Raw genomic sequence first — 19,987 nt, 5'->3', positions numbered from 1 at the left:
GAGTTAAGCATTCACATGGTCACAAACTTCTGGTCTTACCACTGCGGTACAGTGTTTTAATTTAGTTTTTCTAGGTTTGCGTTTGTTGTTGTAAATATATTTTTTGTCGAACCACATGGTCATCAGTCTAAGTCTACTGACTGGTTTGATGCGGCCCGCCACGAGTTCCTTTCCTGTGCTAACCTCTTCATCTCAGAGTAGCACTTGCAACCTACGTCCTCAATTATTTGCTTGACGTATTCCAATATCTGTCTTCCTCTACAGTTTTTGCCCTCTACAGCTCCCTCTAGTACCATGGAAGTCATTCCCTCATGTCTTAGCAGATGTCCTATCATCATGTCCCTTCTCCTTATCAGTGTTTTGCACGTATTCCTTTCCGATTCTGCGTAGAACCTCCTCATTCCTTACCTTATCAGTCCACCTAATTTTCAACATTCGTCTATAGCACCACATCTCAAATGCTTCGATTCTCTTCTGTTCCGGTTTTCCCACAGTCCATGTTTCACTACGATACAATGCTGTACTCCAGGCGTACATCCTCAGAAATTTCTTCCTCAAATTAAGGCCGGTATTTGATATTAGTAGACTTCTCTTGGCCAGAAATGCCTTTTTTGCCATAGCGAGTCTGCTTTTGATGTCCTCCTTGCTCCGTCCGTCATTGGTTATTTTACTGCCTAGGTAGCACATTTCCTTAACTTGATTGACTTCGTGACCATCAATCCTGATGTTAAGTTTCTCGCTCTTCTCATTTCTACTACTTCTCATTACCATCGTCTTTCTCCGATTTACTCTCAAACCATACTGTGTACTCATTAGACTTTTCATTCCGTTCAGCAGATCATTTAATTCTTCTTTACTTTCACTAAGGATAGCAATGTCATCAGCGAATCGTATGATTGATATCCTTTCACCTTGTATTTTAATTCCACTCCTGAACCTTTCTTTTATTTCCATCATTGCTTCCTCAATGTACAGGTTCAAGAGTAGGGGCGAAAGGCTACAGCCTTGTCTTACACCCTTCTTAATACGAGCACTTCGTTCTTGATCGTCCAGTCTTATTATTCCCTCTTGGTTGTTGTACATATTGTATATGACCCGTCTCTCCCTATAGCTTACCCCTACTTTTTTCAGAATCTCGAACATCTTGCACCATTTTATATTGTCGAACATTTTTTCCAGGTCGACAAATCCTATGAAAGTGTCTTGATTTTTCTTTAGCCTTGCTTCCATTATTAGCCGTAACGTCAGAATTGCCTCTCTCATCCCTTTACTTTTCCTAAAGCCAAACTGATCGTCACCTAGCGCATTCTCAATTTTCTTTTCCATTCTTCTGTATATTATTCTTGTAAGCAGCTTCGATGCATGAGCTGTTAAGCTGATTGTGCGATAATTTTCGCACTTGTCAGCTCTTGCAGTCTTCGGAATTGTGTGGATGATGCTTTTCCGATAGTCAGATGGTATGTCGCCAGACTCATATATTCTACACACAAACGTGAATAGTCGTTTTGTTGCCACTTCCCCCAATGATTTTAGAAATTCTGATGGAATGTTATCTATCCCTTCTGCCTTATTTGACCGTAAGTCCTCCAAAGCTCTTTTAACTTCCGATTCTAATACTGGATCCCCTATCTCTTCTAAATCAACTCCTGTTTCTTCTTATATCACATCAGACTAATCCTCACCCTCATAGAGGCTTTCAATGTATTCCTTCCACCTATCTGCTCACTCCTCTGCATTTAACAGTAGAATTCCCGTTGCACTCTTAATGTTACCACCGTTGCTTTTAACGTCACCAAAGGTTGTTTTGACTTTCCTGTATGCTGAGTCTGTCCTTCCGACAATCATATCTTTTTCGATGTTTTCCTTCCCAACTTCTGTGATGGCCCTTTCTTAGAGATGCCCATTCCTCTTCAACTGTACTGCCTACTGCGCTATTCCTTATTGTTGTATCCATAGCGTTAGAGAACTTCAAACGTATCTCGTCATTCCTTAGTACTTCCGTATCCCACTTCTCTGCGTATTGATTCTTCCTGACTAATGTCTTGAACTTCGGCCTACTCTTCATCACTACTATATTGTGATCTGAGTCTATATATGCTCCTGGGTACGCCTTACAATCCAGTATCTGATTTCGGAATCTCTGTCTGACCATGATGTAATCTAATTGAAATCTTACCGTATCTCCCGGCCTTTTCCAAGTATACCTCCTCCTCTTGTGATTCTTGAACAGGGTATTCGCTATTACTAGCTAAAACTTGTTACAGAACTCAATTAGTCTTTCTCCTCTTTCATTCCTTGTCCCAAGCCCATATTCTCCTGTAACCTTTTCTTCTACTCCTTCCCCTACAACTGCATTCCAGTCGCCCATGACTATTCGATTTTCGTCCCCCTTTACATACTGCATTACCCTTTCAATATCCTCATACACTTTCTCTATCTGTTCATCTTCAGCTTGCGACCTGAACTATCGTTGTCGGTGTTGGTCTGCTGTCGATTCTGATTAGAAAAACCCGGTCACTGAACTGTTAACAGTAACACACCCTCTGCCCTACCTTCCTATTCATAACGAACCCTACACCTGTTATACCATTTTCTCCTGCTCTTGATATTACCCGATACTCATCTGACCAGAAATCCTTGTCTTCCTTCCACTTCACTTCACTGACCCCTACTATATCTAGATTGAGCCTTTGCATTTCCCTTTTCAGATTTTCTAGTTTCCCTTCCACGTTCAAGCTTCTGACATTCCACGCCCCGACTCGTAGAACGTTATCCTTTCGTTCATTATTCAATCTTTTTCTCATGGTAACCTCCCCGGAGATCCGAATGGGGGACTACTCCGGAATCTTTTGCCAATGGAGAGATCATCACGATACTTCTTCAATTACAGGCCACATGTCCTGTGGATACACGTTACGTGTATTTAATGCAGTGGTTTCCATTGCCTTCTGCATCCTCTTGTCGTTGATCATTGCTGATTCTTCCGCCTTTAGGGGCAATTTCCCACCCCTAGGACAAGAGAGTGCCCTGAACCTCTATCCGCTCCTCCGCCCTCTTTGACAAGGCCGTTGGCAGAATGAGGCTGACTTCTTATGCCGGAAGTCTTCGGCCGCCACTGCTGATTATTTATCAAAATTCAGATAGTGGCGGGGATCGAACCCGGGACCGAAGACGTTTTTGATTATGAATCAAAGACGCTACCCCTAGACCACGGGTCCAGTCTTGCATCTATTACAACTTTTTTTATTCCATTCTGCTGTATAATTTCGCCCATGATATTTAAACTTACTAACTCGTTCTATTTTACCTACTTGCGTTTCCATATATTTTGGTATATTTCTTTGATATTGGTTCTACTCGTACATTTTTCCGGAATACTTATTTTAATAACCACTTCTGTCAGATTTTTTGAAGGCATTGCAAAATCGTCTGCAAAAGCCAGGTATTTTACTTTATTTTCATTTGTCTCCCTTCCCAAAATTATTGGCTCAATTTTGTGATTTTTTTTTAGCTCCAAATTCCAGATACTTTCAATTTTTTCTGAAACGCAGTTAAACAGTACAGGTGATAAGCCTTCCTCTTGTCTAACACCTGTTTTTTTTTTAAATGGCTGTGATACTTCTCACATAAATTTAACTTTAGATATCATATTTGATAGTTTCACGAAGTAGATTTGAATTTTGCTTTAACACCAAACTGTCTATCAATTTAGTCTGTTGAGCCTGCCGATTCAGATGCTTTCTCATTTATGTAGATTTTTCATTTCCCCACCTGCCCTTGGTTTCTGTTAGTAGCTTGATCACAATCACAGAGATAAGTGAGAGGAAGTTGATGTCTCGGTCACGATCAGGTCAGGAAAGAGCAGACAGCGTCAATGCTAGGGGGCATACGAGGCGTATTCGGAAAGTAAGCTCCGATTAGGCGCGAAATGGAAACCATAGTGAAAATCCGATGGATGTTTGCACACATGTGTTGGGCAGTGTCTTTAGTGCGCCTGTCAAACGCTTCACGTCGCTCTTTTCAGTTCAGAGTGCAAAGCGATCACATAGAAATGCCTAAAACAACAGTGTCTCCCGCCAAGTATGTGGACCTGGTGAGAGATTTCGCCTGAACCTATGCAGCCCACATAACGTAAATGTCATGCGTTTCTTTCTTCAAGACAATTTTTAGCCGCATTCTGCAGGGGCAATGAAGACGCTCCTGCAGCGTTTCCGATGGGAAGTGTCTGATCACCCAGAACACAGCCCTTAATTGTCTCCCTCCGTTGTTCATCTCTGCTCACATGAACCGCTGGCTATGAAGACAACATTTTGGCACAAACAACGAAAGGCAGACCAGCGTAGAGAATTGGCGGAAAGCACAGGCAGTTGCTTTCTGTGACGAGGGTGCTGGAAAGTTTGCAAACCGCCACAACAAATGTGTAAGTCGGAGTGGCGATTAATTAGAGAGGTAGATGAAAGGTGTGGCTCATTGTTGAGAATAAAAATTTTTTGACTTTCACTGTGGTTTTCATTTCGCTACCCATGGGACCTTACTTTCCGAACAGCCCTCGTATCTTCTGCAACCCGCGACGTGAACACTGGCCGGAGCACCCCGTTAGGCAGGAGGAATGCCCTTACCTGCGGTGAACCTGCTCCAGATGCGGAGTAGCGGCATCAGCGTGAAGGGCAGAGTCCAGACCCACGTGCCGGCGACGAGCGCCAGCACCTGGCCCTGCGTCAATCGGCCGTCGATCGGGCACGAGATGGTCCTGAGGGCAGACACACGTACACATACGCACCGTGTACACAGCAAAGCGCAAAGCAGCAGGTACAGCTCCAGCGGTATCGAAAATTTTGCAGTACGAGACGTGAAAGCGTTCCTGGACGTGGAGTTGATCAAGTTTTGTGACGTCACAAATTCCACATTCCACGTTCCAGAGCATTCCGAAGCGTGGAAAACTAAGGCACGTGAGATTTTTTTTGCTTCGTGAAGAGGAACGTGGCCAGTCAGATGCTTTCTACGTCGCGAACAGAACTTAGGAGACACCATATTGAATTACGTAGTTTGCACTTGAAGCACGTATTTGATGCGTTTCACGTTAGTACACTACTGGCCATCAAAATTGCAACACCACGAAGATGAAGTGCTACAGACGCGAAATTTAATCGATAGGAAGAAGATCCTGTGATATGCAAATTATTAGTGTTTAAGAGCATTCACACAATGTTGGCGCCGGTGGCGACACCAACAACGTGCTGACATGAGGAATGTTTCCAACCGATTTCTCATACACAAACAGCAGTTGACCGACGATGCCTGGTGAAACGTTGTTGTGATGCCTCGTGTAAGGAGGAGCAATGCGTACCATCACGGTGGTCTAGCGGTTCTGGCGCTGCAGTCCGGAACCGCGGGACTGCTACGGTCGCAGGTTCGAATCCTGCCTCGGGCATGGGTGTGTGTGATGTCCTTAGGTTAGTTAGGTTTAAGTAGTTCTAGCGGACTTATGACCTAAGATGTTGAGTCCCATAGTGCTCAGAGCCATTTGAACCATTTTTTCGTACCATCACGTTTCCGGCTTTGATAAAGGTTGGATTGTAGCCTATCACGATTGCGGTTTATCGCATCGCGACATTGCTGCTCGCGTTGGTCGAGATCCAATGACTGTTAGCAGAATATGGAATCGGTGGGTTCAGGACGGTAATACGGAACGCCGTACTGGATCCCAACGGCCTCGTATCACTAGCAGTCGAGATGACAGGCATCTTATCCGCATGGCTGTAACGGATCGTGCCACAACGTCTCGATCCCTGGGCCAACAAATGGAGAGGTCTGCAAGACTGCACGAACAGTTCGACGACATTTGCAGCAGTATGGACTATCAGCTCGGAGATCATGGCTGCGGTTACCCTTGACGCTGCATTACAGACAGGAGCGCCTGCGATGGTGTACTCAACTACGAACCTGGGTGCACGAATGGCAAAACGTCATTTTTTCGGATGAATCCAGGTCCTGTTTTCAGTATCATGATGGTCGCAATCCGTGTTTGGCGACATCGCGGTGAACGCACATTGGAAGCGTGTATTCGTCAGCGCCATACTGGCGTATAACCCGGCGTGATGGTATGGTGTACCATTGGTTATACGTCTCGGTCACCTCTTGTTCGCATTGACGGCACTATGAACAGTGGACGTTACAGTTCAGATGTGTTACGACCCGTGGCTCTACCCTTCGTTCGATCCCTGCGAAACCCTACATTTCAGCAGGATAATGCACGACCGCATGTTGCAGGTCCTGTGCGTGCTTTTGTGGCTACAGAAAATGTTCGACTGCTGCCCTGGCCAGCACATTCTCCAGATCTCTCACCAATTGAAAACGTCTGGTCAATGGTGGCCGAGCAACTCGCTCGTCACAATACGCCAGTCACTACTCTTGATGAACTGTGGTATCATGTTGAAGCTGCATGGGCAGCTGTACGTGTACACGCCATCCAAGCTCTGTTTGACTCAATGCCCAGGCGTATCAATGCCGTTATTAGGTGGTTGTTCTGGGTATTGATTTATCAGGATCTATGCACCCAAATTGCGTGAAAATGTAATCACATGTCGGTTCTAGTACAATATATTTTTCCAATGAATACCCGTTTATCATCTGCATTTCTTCTTGGTGTAGCAATTTTAATGGCAAGTAGTGTACTTACGTACTAGGACTACATGCTGTTCCGAAGCACCACCACAGTGCGGATTTCTCTAAAACTCGTCATTTTTTGTGCAATTTGTTGAAATAAAATTATGGGAAACATCATATCGGTGATTAAATAACTTTTGTATTTGATTTTCTTGTATTGCAACTTGCGTGTTATGAACGTATGACGTTTCAAGTGAACGCCTCACTGAAGGTTTTTCAAAAACGAGTCGTTTTTGGTACGATTTTTCATAATTAAATGTCAATTAATGCGTTATTGGCCAACGGCCTTGCCGCAGTGGTAACACCGGTTCCCGTCAGAACACCACAGTTGAGCGCTGTCAGGCTGGGCTAACACTTGGATGGATGACCATCCTGTCTGCCGAGCGCTGCTGGCAAGCGGGGTGCACTCAGCCCTTGTGAGGCAAACTGAGGAGCTACCTGATTGAGAAGTAGCGGCTCCGGTCTCGTAAACTGAGAAAACAGCCGGAAGAGCGATGTACTGACCACATGCCCCTCCATATCCGCTTCCAGTGACGCCTGTGAACTGAGAACTACACAGCGGTCTGTCGGTACCGTTGGGCCATCATGGCTTTTTCGGGCGCAGTTTGGTTTTTAATGAGATATTGTCGGTTAAAACCTTCAAGGCGTTTCAGTAGAGTAAAGGATTTTAGCAAAAAAATCTATAGTGTAGTGGACACAAGCTTTGTTATAAATACGAGTTAGGTAGCTCACATCTGCTATTTGCGATTATTTTTATACGTCTGTGCTTTCTCTAAAAATTCTTGGACTTCCTTATTACTTTCATAGAGGTATGTACAATAATATTCGGTGTTATGTATATATAAGGGTGCACTACTTCAGAAGTGAGCTCGTTCGGTTTTGTGAACATGCCATGGAACGTGGACCAGTGAATTGCAAATCTGTTTTGGAAGACTCTACCTGATTAAATCGCAGTTTAGCACTTGTTGTTTTATTTATCCAAATAACTTTCCATACTGTAGGAAATGTAAGTCCTTTGTAAAAATTGTGTGTAAAATTTAGTAGCAGTATTGCAGTACAGATATTACCTTTTGCATTTATCTGCAAGACAGCTTGCACTTCTTGCTGTAGGAAATTTCGCACTTTCTTGTTTTAGATCTCGTATTTAGTAAATCCTAAAAATTCAGTTACTAAATAGAAGGAGTGTTCTAATACGAATCAATTTAGGAATTAACAAAAAAAATAAGAATTATGATATAATTTCTATCTTATGTAGAAGAGTTTTGCACCTTTCTAACGCTCTATTTGTAATGGAAGTTTTAGAAGTTTATGACCACTGTTGTGATGTAATCCAGCACTAGTAATCATGAAAGCTTGTGTCCGTTCCATCTGCAACTTCCGTCTATTTCAACAAAACTTTTCTTTTTGTCGCTTATCATATTTATGGATATTTTATTTGTGTATACTACAGATAGAAGAACACGGTTGGCATATCGAGAAAGTAGAAAATGTGAGTTTTAATAGAGTTGGTGTAGCAATTTCACTCGTGTCCGTTTTCATAAGCAAACCGTATGATTTGCGAGTCAGATGCAACTGAAAACTGTCGCTGGATCAGCGCTTCGGTCGCAGATATCGGTGAGGAACACGTTACGTTCCCTGTGATGCACCAGCTCGTTTCTAAGGGTGAACCAGCCACGATGGGATTCACATTCGTCGTGCTTCACGCTATGAAACACGTTCCGATTCAGGGTGGCTTTAGCATTAATATGTATGGAGTGCGAAGGAGAAAGAATTGTATATACAACTAGCAAGGAGTATAACAAAGGTATGTGTCCTATTTTTAGAGGCGGTAGTAGCCATCATAATATTTTTTAAAAAAAAGAGGTTCCCTGAATATGTTCCCGGTTACTGAGATCTGAACACTTGTTCGCAGTGGAGGCTGAAAGATGGCTGAAAGATGTTGTTTGGTTGTGGATAAGCGCACGGTCGGTGCAAAGACGCTCCGTTAACAATACCAACAGAGTGTTTTTATGTCATTTTGTATATTCCTGCCTTCCCTTCTTTCTCGGCGGTTTTGAGTGAGACGCAGCCGTAATTTTACGTTGCCTAACAGATTCCTCAAACAGTACTGCATTAATTATTTGGTTTCACGTCATCAGATGTGGCTGAAAACTGAAGTATATCAGCCGAAAATTTTTTCCATTGACATACTTCTTTCCAGAAACATTAGAGGATAAGACAGGGTATCACGAAATCAATAATGTGAAATAAATTAATAAATTCAATGTATTGTAGTTACAGGAGTCAACTAACTTATACGAAAGTTCTCCATGTACAAATTCGTCTGACTATTAATACGTTACCAAACACTTTTGTGGTTCTAGCCGTGTTGCGCTATAGTTTCGGTCGTCAAGTCAAAGAAGTGTTGCGTCACAAGAAAGCACACAACCAACTAAAGAGGAAAATTTACAGATCCGTCGTACTCTGCTGGCTCTATACGGCCCAGAATATCGGGCAGCAATAGCGAAATATAAACAAGGGCTGCAAGAAACTGAAACGGAAATGTTGTCCACGAGTACGGTCAACAATGTTAACCTGGCCCAGAAAATATTGCAGGCAACCTAACTTACATCACTAGCGCCCACAAGGCACAATGGCTTTGCACGGCTGGTCCATACGAAGAACGCGTAATGGGAAAGAATGGGAGTCACAGTGATAATCGACAAATTAAAAGAAACATGTCTTAGGTGATGTGGGCACATCATCTACGGCAAAAACAGTCTTCCATTGCGGTCTAGGAGGACGTAGACGCCGCGGGGGTAATAAGAAATGATGCTTAGAGCAAGTCAACGAGGGCATGTAAGGGACAGGTCTCAGAAGTTGCGCTCGACACCCAGCTGTAGACGAAACCGACCATGCAGATAAGTGCTAGGAATGATGGATGCGTGGGGAAATAGGTCGTAACTTCGTATAGGACAATCCCGGCATGCGCCTATAGCGAGCAGCAACAGCAAAATTGTTTGGGAATGCTTTCGTTTTTTGAATGGGCACAGCTAGGATATTAGACAAGTGAGACTTTGAGTGACTACTGTGTGGGTATTCGATCTCTGGAGTGAACGTATGCTGATGAGCCGACGAAGTACGCGTAGCGTGTGTTAATCACTTAAATAGACGGATGTTGCAGATGTAACGCACATAAGCTTTCAGGCTTAGTCTTTACCGCCTAGGGTTTCCGCTATTCAGGCCGTGCTGGATTACATCGCAATAGTGGAGATTCGGCAGGATTAGTGATGGTAAAAGTGTACGTTTCACAGCCTGGGGATATAATATGTTCTGAAATTTACGGACGGCATAGAGGCAAGCGGGGACCTCCCTGGCCATGGCGGCAGCATTTTCTGGCCAATTCAAATTCTCACCCGAAACTGCACCCAAGTTCTTCACCATTTTCTGAGAGGAGATTTTGTGTCCATTTGAGCACTGGAGTCCAATCGTCGTTCATCTGGACGGTGACAGTATTCATATCTTCTGGCCTGACACTAGAGTATTGCTGTAGGTTGTCAGTATAATAATGATATTTATACGACGACTGAATCGGCGAGATATCAGTGACATAGAAGGAAAATAACAGTGGACCCAGGAATGAGCCCTGTGACATTCCCGAGAGAACGTCCATAGAGTAAGAGCGGAAAACCTACAACAAGACTGCCGCCGGAGGTCTTGTTCTCCTCGAATACAAGTGCAGTTAGAGAGACCTTCACGTCCGATCGTGATTCTCACCATCGTCATCATCATCATCATCATCATCATCGTCAACATCTTCATCTACAGGTTCCATCCCATGGCTGTGTCTGTTCAGAACATAAGCCTCCCAACCTTTCCCTGACCTCATACCACGTTTCTCCCTGCACTCCGTCCCAGTCTTTTCCTCTCTTCATGGCAAATTTCTTCACTTCCACGATGCATCTCTCAGTCTTCCTCTAGGACTCTTGCCTCCTACCGTCATTTTATGGGCCGGTCTCGGTATCCTGCCAATTCGCATTCTTTCAGCATGCCCATACCGTCTTAATCTTGCTTTTTCTACGGTCTCCTGCAAGGGCTTCTCTTTCACTATTTCTCCCATTGTCTCATTTCCTTCTGTATTCATATCCTTTCACGCTTCTTTGTAATTGCATTTTGTAAGCTGATATACTGCTCACCTGCCTTCTCTTCATTACCCCTATTTCCGATGCATACGTGAATACTGGAGTATAATATACTCAGCATAACAAGTGCTTGCTTTAGTGAATTACGTCCTTGCTCCATACCAAGCTTTTTTCACTCTCCGTGGCCTTGCGGTCCCCTTTCACTAATCTTATTCTTCCTCCCGCTGTCTTCTATTACGCTCCCTAGGTATTTGAAACTTCCCACTTGTGCCAGTTCTCTGGCACGTTGCGTATCCGGCACTATCGATAGCCACTTGTATTTCTGTTTCCGTCTGGTTCGACCTGCGCAGGCGCTGAGGTGGCTGCTGCCCTCTGGAGGGTTTTTCGCGGGGGGCCGCGCGCGCTCGGCTCGGCAGTTGGATTCGCACCGAGCTGGCGGTATTTTGCCTTCCGCCCCGGCACGGACGTGTGGTCTCGTTGACTTGGGCATTGGGCAGTGTGCCGTGTTGATGATGTGGTGTAGTGGACAACTGGTGGATTCCCGCACGAGATCGCTCGAGGTTCTCAGCCTCTGAAAAGGGTGTCACGATATCGCTTGGGTTTCCGTGCTCAGCAGTTGTAAGGACTGCAGGGCAGTTTTGCCGGAGTCTGTGTGTCGAGTTTTCTGCTGGTGTGTACCCGGTTTGTCGTCCCTGTTTTCCCGCGGCCGTATCTGTTGGTGGGAATTATTTAGCAGCGTCTGTTTTGCGTGGACCCGGTGTGCTCACGCACCCTGATTCTGAGTTGAAATTACTGTGGTCAGGCTGGCTCGGTTGCTGGAGTGTGTGTTGTTTTTTTCTGGCTTGCTGGGGACTGCGCGCGCGCCTGTTCCATTTGTGATGTGGCAGCAGTCTGTTATTTTTATGTGTGCTTGTTAAGTTGCTAGCAATTGCTTTTAGCCTTGTGCTTACTTATTTAAATTGCTGGGCATTGTCATTTGTCTGTCGTTTTACCTTTATTTGTAGTGTCAATTAAGCCTAAGACGATGTCCAAGGTGCTAGAAATTGATTTTAGCCTCGTGTGTACTTAATCCTATTTAAATTCTTGAGCATTGGCATTTGCTTGTTCTTTTACTCTTATTTATTTGTTGTGCCAGTTAGCCCTAAGATGATGTCAGACCTTGGTGTCCGTCAACCTTATTTTGGCTACTAGCGCTCAGGTCCAATATTGCCGGGCTTATCCCGGATTTGTCATTAATTGATAGCTTTTATACTGTATTTTTAGTAGTAGGTTTGGCAAGTGCACTTGCGTATGGTATTTATTGTGTTTACCGCTCCTCCCCCCCCCCCCCCATCTCCCCCTTCGTGTAAACTGATTTTGGCAAGATTGCAAGGTGGCCTGTGTTATTACCTATGTAAGTTTGCCCGCTGCTGTAGTCGTAACATGTTTTGACCGGCAAGCGGCCCATGTTGGCGAAAGTTTATATGTGTTTGCGCTGTTAATGTTGGGCCTTGCCATACATATATTTACTCATGTGAGTGTTGTTGTCTTAAGAATTTTAGGGCATTTTAGCTGCGATACCTGTTGAAAATTTTATCATTCTTTTAAAGAAGGTATAGGAAGGAGTAACTTCAACTGAAAATTTAATTGTAAATTATACATTTGTTCTTCAGGTTTAAAAATTTAACTGTATTATGTGAAAGTATGTAGTTTAATGCGCAACGATTATTTGTTAAAGTATCAAATTGTAAAGTTTGTTTGGCAGTGATTCAAACGACACAAATAAGTTTCTCTGTCCACATTTCAGATTTTTCTGACCTCATATTGTAAGCAGTTTGATTGTTTGTGTCACTGTAATTGGTAAACCATAGTGTAATTCATTACAATTAATTAATTGTTGTGGGGAAATAAACCTTGTATTGTATGTCTCCTTTTCATTAACCGAATCCCATCCAAATCGTCCGCTCACCACTTTCTTTAGTACTTGCCCACTAACACTTATATCCGTCTCTACTCCCCTCTTATTCCTCGTCGTCAGCATCATTTCACCTTTCTTTGCCCAAATTTCAGTCGATACTGTCCCGCCTCTTAATCCCAACATTTTTGAACTTCTCCTTCCCTATTTACCCACACAATTAAATCATGTGCAAACATCATTGTTTCCGTATTTTCCTTTCATATTCGCTGTACCACTCCTGTCATTATATCATCCATAATGGCGATGTAAAGTGATAGTACGTTCTCTTGCTTCAGCCCATTTATCTGTTCAAACTAGCCTGTCTTCTCCCCTCCCGCTGTTACACAAGTCACAGTTCCTTGATACGTTTCCGCTGTGCTAGTCAGCCTTCCAGTTCCCCTTTCCAAAAGAGTTTCCCAGATCTCCCTTCGTTCCACACTACCACACGCCTTCTCAATGTCTAGGAGCACAATTACTAAATCCTTACGAAATTCAAAGCATCTCTCTTCTAACTGCTTTACCATGAAAGTTACATCCACTGTGGACCTTCCTCGTCTAAACTGACCTTGTCCCTCTTTCAATCCTCCTCCATCTATCATCGGTGCTCCCTTTCCCTATAATTTTGGCACAGTTTCCCGCGTTTTTTTTTTTTTTTTTGTTCGTCTTCAGTCCTGAGACTGGTTTGATGCAGCTCTCCATGCTACTCTATCCTGTGCAAGCTTCTTCATCTTCCAGTACTTACTGCAACCTACATCCTTCTGAATCTGCTTAGTGTATTCATCTCTTGGTCTCCCTCTACGATTTTTACCCTCCACGCTTCCCTCCAATGCCAAATTTGTGATCCCTTGATGTCTCAGAACATGTCCTACCAACCGGTCCCTTCTTCTTGTCAAGTTGTGCCACAAACTCCTCTTCTCCCCAATTCTATTCAATACCTCCTCATTAGTTATGTGATCTACCCATCTAATCTTCAGCATTCTTCTGTAGCACCACATTTCGAAAGCTTCTATTCTCTTTTTGTCCAAACTATTTATCGTCCCTGTTTCACTTCCATACATGGCTACACTCCATACAAATACTTTCAGAAACGACTTCCTGACAAATCTATACTCGATGTTAACAAATTTCTCTTCTTCAGAAACGCTTTCCTTGCCATTGCCAGTCTAAATTTTATATCCTCTCTACTTCGACCATCATCAGTTATTTTGCTCCCCAAATAGCAAAACTCCTTTGCTACTTTAAGTGTCTCATTCCCTAATCTAATTCCCTCAGCATCACCCGACTTAATTCGACTACATTCCATTATCTTCGTTTTGCTTTTGTTGCTGTTCATGTTTCCCGCAGCCCTCCTTAAAAATTAGCACTATGATAGCCTTTTGCCGGACTTCAGGTGCCCTCCGTCTTTCTATACCGTTCTCGTGACCCGACAGAGCCACTGTACTCCAAAAATGTCAGCTGCTCTCGCCATCTCCACGCTCACTTCATCCAGTCCAGTGGCTTCTCCCCCTCCTTCTGTCTGATGTCTCTACTTCGGAAAGATTCTAGAGTGCAATTGGCAATGCGGAGATTACGGGAAGCGCAAGCTGGCCTCGTCGCTTGAATTGCCCGCAGGCAGCGCGGAGCAACAGGTAGAGAGAAGGCAGACCTACCTGTACCGGTCGAAGGCGATGGCGGCGTTGTTGATGGCGGAGCCCATTCCTGCGACGGAACCGAGAGCGGCATAAATGTCGCAGCCCAACTCCCAGCCGACGGGTCGCTGATAGAACAGCGAGTTGACCACCAGCATCGGCATCTCGAGCAGCATCAGCACGTCGAACAGCGCCAGGTTAACGATGAACATGTTGGACGGTGTGCGGATCGACTTGGTCCTGTGGGCGACGCAACACTGTACTCAGTAACATTACCTGCACTTTCTGCTGGCTCTTAACAAGGTGCGCGGTTCTACAGTGGGGATTCGAAAGCTGGCGGCGGAAGAAATTTTTATATCTGATGTCTGGCCATAACGGAAGGCTATGTACGATTTCCGATCGCTAGATTGTGCTAGGTTATGGCTCTGAGCACTATGGGACTAAACGTCTGAGGTCATCAGTCCCCTAGAACTACTTAAACCTAACCAACCTAAGGACATCACACACATCCATGCCCGAGTCAGGAATCGAACCTGCGACCGTAGCGCTCGCGCGGTTCCAGCCTGTAGCGCCTAGAACCGCTCGGACACTCCGGTCGGCCTGAGCGCTATGGGACTAAACTTCTTAGGTCACCAGTCCCCTAGAACTTAGAACTACTTACACCTAACTAACCTAAGGACATCACACACATCCATGCCCGAGGCAGGATTCGAACCTGCTAGCGTAGCGGTCGCGCGGTTCCAGACTGTAGCGCCTAGAACCGCTTGGCCACTTCGGTCGGCCTGAGCACTATGGGACTAAATTTCTGAGGTCATCAGTCCTCTAGAACTTAGAACTACTTAAACCTAACCAACCTAAGGACATCACACACCTCCATGCCCGAGGCAGGATTCGAACCTGCGACCGTAGCGGTCGCACGGTTCCAGACTGTAGCGCCTAGAACCGCTCGGCTACTCCGGTCGGCCTGAGCACAATGGGACTAAACTTCTTAGGTCATCAGCCCCCTAGAACTTAGAACTACTTAGACCTAACTAACCTAAGGACATCACACACATCCATGCCCGAGGCAGGATTCGAACCTGCGAGCAAAGCGGTCGCGCGGTTCCAGACAGTAGCGCCTAGAACCCTCGGCCACTTCGGTCGGCCTGAGCACTATGGGACTAAACTTCTTCTAGAACTTAGAACTACTTAGACCTACCTAACCTAAGGACATCACACACATCCATGCCCGAGGCAGGATTCGAACCTGCGAGCGTAGCGAACGCGCAGTTTCAGACAGTAGCGCCTAGAACCGCTCGGCCACTCCGGTCGGCCTGAGCACTATGGGACTAAACTTCTTAGGTCATCAGTCCCCTAGAACTTAGAACTACTTAAACCTAACTAACCTAAGGACATCACACACATCCATGCCCGAGGCAGGATTCGAACCTGCAAGCGTAGCGGTCGTGTGGTTCCAGACTGTAGCGCCTATGACCGCTCTGCCACTATGGTTGCCTGAGCACTATGGAACTAAACTTCTTAGGTCATCAGTCCCCTAGAACTTAGACCTAACTAACCTAAGGACATCACTCACATCCATGCCCGAGGCAGGATTCGAACCTGCGAGCGTAGCGGTCGCGCGGATCCAGACTGTAGCGCCTAGAACCGCTAGGCCACATAGGTCGGCCTGAGCACTATGGGACTAAATTTTTGAGGTCATCAGCCCTCTAGAACTTAGAACTACTTAGACCTACCTAACCTAAGGACATCACACACATCCATGCCCGAGGCAGGATTCGAACCTGCGAGCGTAGCGAACGCGCAGTTTCAGACAGTAGCGCCTAGAACCGCTCGGCCACTCCGGTCGGCCTGAGCACTATGGGACTAAACTTCTTAGGTCATCAGTCCCCTAGAACTTAGAACTACTTAAACCTAACTAACCTAAGGACATCACACACATCCATGCCCGAGGCAGGATTCGAACCTGCAAGCGTAGCGGTCGTGTGGTTCCAGACTGTAGCGCCTATGACCGCTCTGCCACTATGGTTGCCTGAGCACTATGGGACTAAACTTCTTAGGTCATCAGTCCCCTAGAACTTAGACCTAACTAACCTAAGGACATCACTCACATCCATGCCCGAGGCAGGATTCGAACCTGCGAGCGTAGCGGTCGCGCGGATCCAGACTGTAGCGCCTAGAACCGCTAGGCCACATAGGTCGGCCTGAGCACTATGGGACTAAATTTTTGAGGTCATCAGCCCTCTAGAACTTAGAACTACTTATACCTAACGAACCTAAGGAGGTCTCACACTTCCATGCCCGAGGCAGGATTCGAACCTGCGAGCGTAGCGGTCGCGCGGATCCAGACTGTATCGCCTAGAACCGCTCGGCCACTCCGGTCGGCCTGAGCGCTATGGGACTAAACTTCTTAGGTCATCAGTCCCCTAGAACTTAGAACTACTTACACCTAACTAACCTAAGGACATCACACACATCCATGCCCGAGGCAGGATTCGAACCTGCGAGCGTAGCTATCGCACGGTTCCAGACTGTAGCGCCTAGCAGCGCTCGGCCACTCCGGCCGGCCGTGCTAGGTTATCCTCGAACCACTACGTACTGTCGCCTGCCTCCTACTGTCCCCTCTCCATGTAACGGCACCCACCCTACAGAAAGCTGCAATTTATGGAATATTCCCTCTGTTCTTGGAGGAACACAGTCAAATTAAAAACTTGAATACGCAATATTAACGTTCCACAATAATATTTATTCAATAGTTCGTCATGAACCGATTTTCGGCCTCTTTGGTCATCGTCAGGTAAGTTAATACTAAACAGATAGTTCACACGAGTTCAGCGGGACTTCATGGCTGTGCATAGTTTGTTGTACAAAAGTATATGACATTTTATGACAATATCGACACAAAACACAAGCATAATGTAATATCCAAAGCTATTCTAAACAAATAAATCTTATATTACAGTAGTAAGTAGGCTGCTTAAGTTTTTATGTTGGTAACGCCACGTAGCGCTCTGTATGTAAATCACTGACTGTGCTGTACAGTCTGTGGCTGCTTGGACTCATTGTCGGAATATTCGGTATTGTAGTGTTGGGCAGTTGGATGTGAACTGCGCATAGCGTTGCGCCGTTCGAGGTGAGCCGCCAGCAGTGGTGGATGTGGGGAGAGGGATGGCAGAGTTTTGAGAGCGAATGATCTGGACGTGTGTCCGTCAGAGACAGTAAATTTGTGAGACTGGATGTCATGAACTGATATATATATATATATATATATATATATATATATATATATATATATATATATATATATATATATATATATATATATATATATATATATGACTTTTGAATACTATTAAGGTAAATACATTGTTTGTTCTCTATCAACATCTTTTATTTGCTAACTATGCCTATCAATAGTTAGTGCCTTCAGTAGTTAGAATCTTTCATTTATCTGGCAGTATTGGCGCTTTCTGTATTGCAGTAGTTCGAGTAACGAAGATTTTTGTGAGGTAAGTGATTCATGAAAGGTATAGGTTATTGTTAGTCAGTGTTAGTCAGGGCCATTCTTTTGTAGGGATTATTGAAAGTCAGATTGCGTTGCGCTAAAAAAAAAAAAAAAAAAAAAAATGTGTATCTGTTTAGTGATGATGAGAATAAGTAACGAGAAAACTGTCTGAGTACATTGAGTTTTGCTCAGCTGTTTGAAAATCAAATAACGTAAGAAGTTTATCAGCACAGTCATTTATAATTTTTCTAAAGGGACGTTACACAGTATACTCGAATATTAAAACTATACGAATCTAAGAGCCAAATATGTTGTACATGTGAATAATGGCCCAGCCTACTATGGCTTATGGACAAACTGGTGAATATCATGAACAGGAAGAAGTGTAACATCCATTCAGAGCATATTCAACAAATGTGCAATCTTTCTCCCAGTCCTTTCATGTTCAGATTATCATAGGCAGGACTTCACAAGTTCTTACATGGAATCTAAAATCCAGGAAATATACTCCACATTTTTACATTAGGAATACTGTTGCCCACCTTCTGTTCAACACCAAAGATTAGATACCACATTTGGAACAGAGTGTAATTTACAGGATTTCTTGCAATTTGTGTGGCAAATTATATTTAGGTCAGTCAAGTAGGGCTATAACTACTAGACTGACTGAGCATAGAAAGAATTGGAGACTGAAATACAAAAGATTCCACCTTTACACCTGGTCCTTAACGACCAGACATATTTCCATTACCCTCCCTTACTAAAGTAGCAGCATCCAGTCATTATTTCTATCATCATTAGATAATAATCTTGTTATCACTGTTCTACACCCACATTCGATAGACTTCTGCCTCCCCATCCAATCCTTTTTCCAACCTGTACACATTCACCAGTTTTCCATATGGCATAGTAGACTGCGCCATCATTCACTTGTACAATATATTCAGCTTATACATTCATATAGATTTAATATTTGAATAAACTGTAATATGAGATTTATTTGTTTAGAGTCTCTTTTGGTATTAAATTGTTCTTCCATTTTGTATCGATGTCTTCATAAAATGTTACATACCTTTGTACAAAAATCTTTGTACAGCTATGAACTCTCGCTGAAGTTGTGTGGACTCTCTATTTAGTGCTGAGTTATGTGATGATTGCCTAAGAACCTGATGACGGTTCATAAAGAACTATTAAACAAATTTTATCGTGAAACATTAGTGCTACGTATCAAAGTTTTTTATAAGCTACAATTTATTTTTAATTATTGTTATTTAAATTTTATATGTGCCATTTACTGGCAGTTCCTATTTCATATATCGTACGTTTTCCATTCCTATGTGGTTTTACGCGTCTTCTATACTCTATCAATAATTTGTGACAACAAATCTCTTACTCTGAAATTCATCCATGCCGTATGGAATTGATTGAGGTCAACGACCGTATTGCAGAATTATGAAATAGCTTTTACTGCTTCAGTCAATTTTTGTCAATATTTAGTAGCACGACGCCTTTCGGGAGCATGCTGTCATCAGGTTCATTATATTCAGACGTACATTAATCTGAAGTGTGTTGAGAGTTACCTGTAGGTTGTGCTGGTAAGGCTTTGTACCGCCATTTAACCATTTTTTCCTGGAAATTTGTCCTGCACACAGAGCACAGTAACCAATACAACATCAATAGTTAATTTCTTCATTCAGCTCTGGAAAGTAAATATCTTAGTGTGAAAGTGTTAAATGAGGATGTCGTATTTACTATTGTGCTCTCTATGCCACACAAATAAATTTCCAACAAAAATGGATAAATTCATTACATAACCTCACTTTCTAACAGAAATGATTCCAATTTGTTTCTTAAATTGCCATTATCTGGTAGTACCTTTAATTCAAAGGGCTGTGGTCAATTATTATTATAGTTGCATACTTTAATATACAATTTTGAATGGTTTTTTCGAACCAAGTTCATGAGACTGGTATATCTACTTTTTGAAAAAGTTGTGCCACAAATTTCTTGTCTCTCCAGTTCTATTCAGTACCTCCTCATTAGTTACGTGGCCTACCTATCTAATCTTAAACATTCTTCTGTAGCACCACATTTCAAAAAGCTTCTATTCTCTTCTTGTCTAAACTGTTTATCG

The 19,987-nt window shown here is 43.8% G+C and overlaps 1 protein-coding gene across 1 annotated transcript in view; it reads right to left on the bottom strand.

Moving 5' to 3' along the window:
- LOC126253399 (opsin-2) overlaps positions 1–19,987 on the bottom strand; it is a 74,832-nt gene that overhangs the window by 36,191 nt on the left and 18,654 nt on the right. Inside the window, exons 3-4 of the mRNA XM_049954698.1 lie at positions 14,373–14,591; positions 4,620–4,750 (exon numbers count right to left, since the gene is read on the bottom strand). Of these exons, the coding sequence (XP_049810655.1) occupies positions 4,620–4,750; positions 14,373–14,591 (350 nt within the window). The remainder of the gene's footprint in view (positions 1–4,619; positions 4,751–14,372; positions 14,592–19,987) is intronic.

The sequence above is a fragment of the Schistocerca nitens genome, chromosome 4 (genome assembly GCF_023898315.1).
Source record: "Schistocerca nitens isolate TAMUIC-IGC-003100 chromosome 4, iqSchNite1.1, whole genome shotgun sequence".
Lineage (NCBI taxonomy): Eukaryota > Metazoa > Arthropoda > Insecta > Orthoptera > Acrididae > Schistocerca > Schistocerca nitens.
Note: the sequence above shows the minus strand (reverse complement) of the source record. Positions and strands in the feature narration are given on the sequence as shown.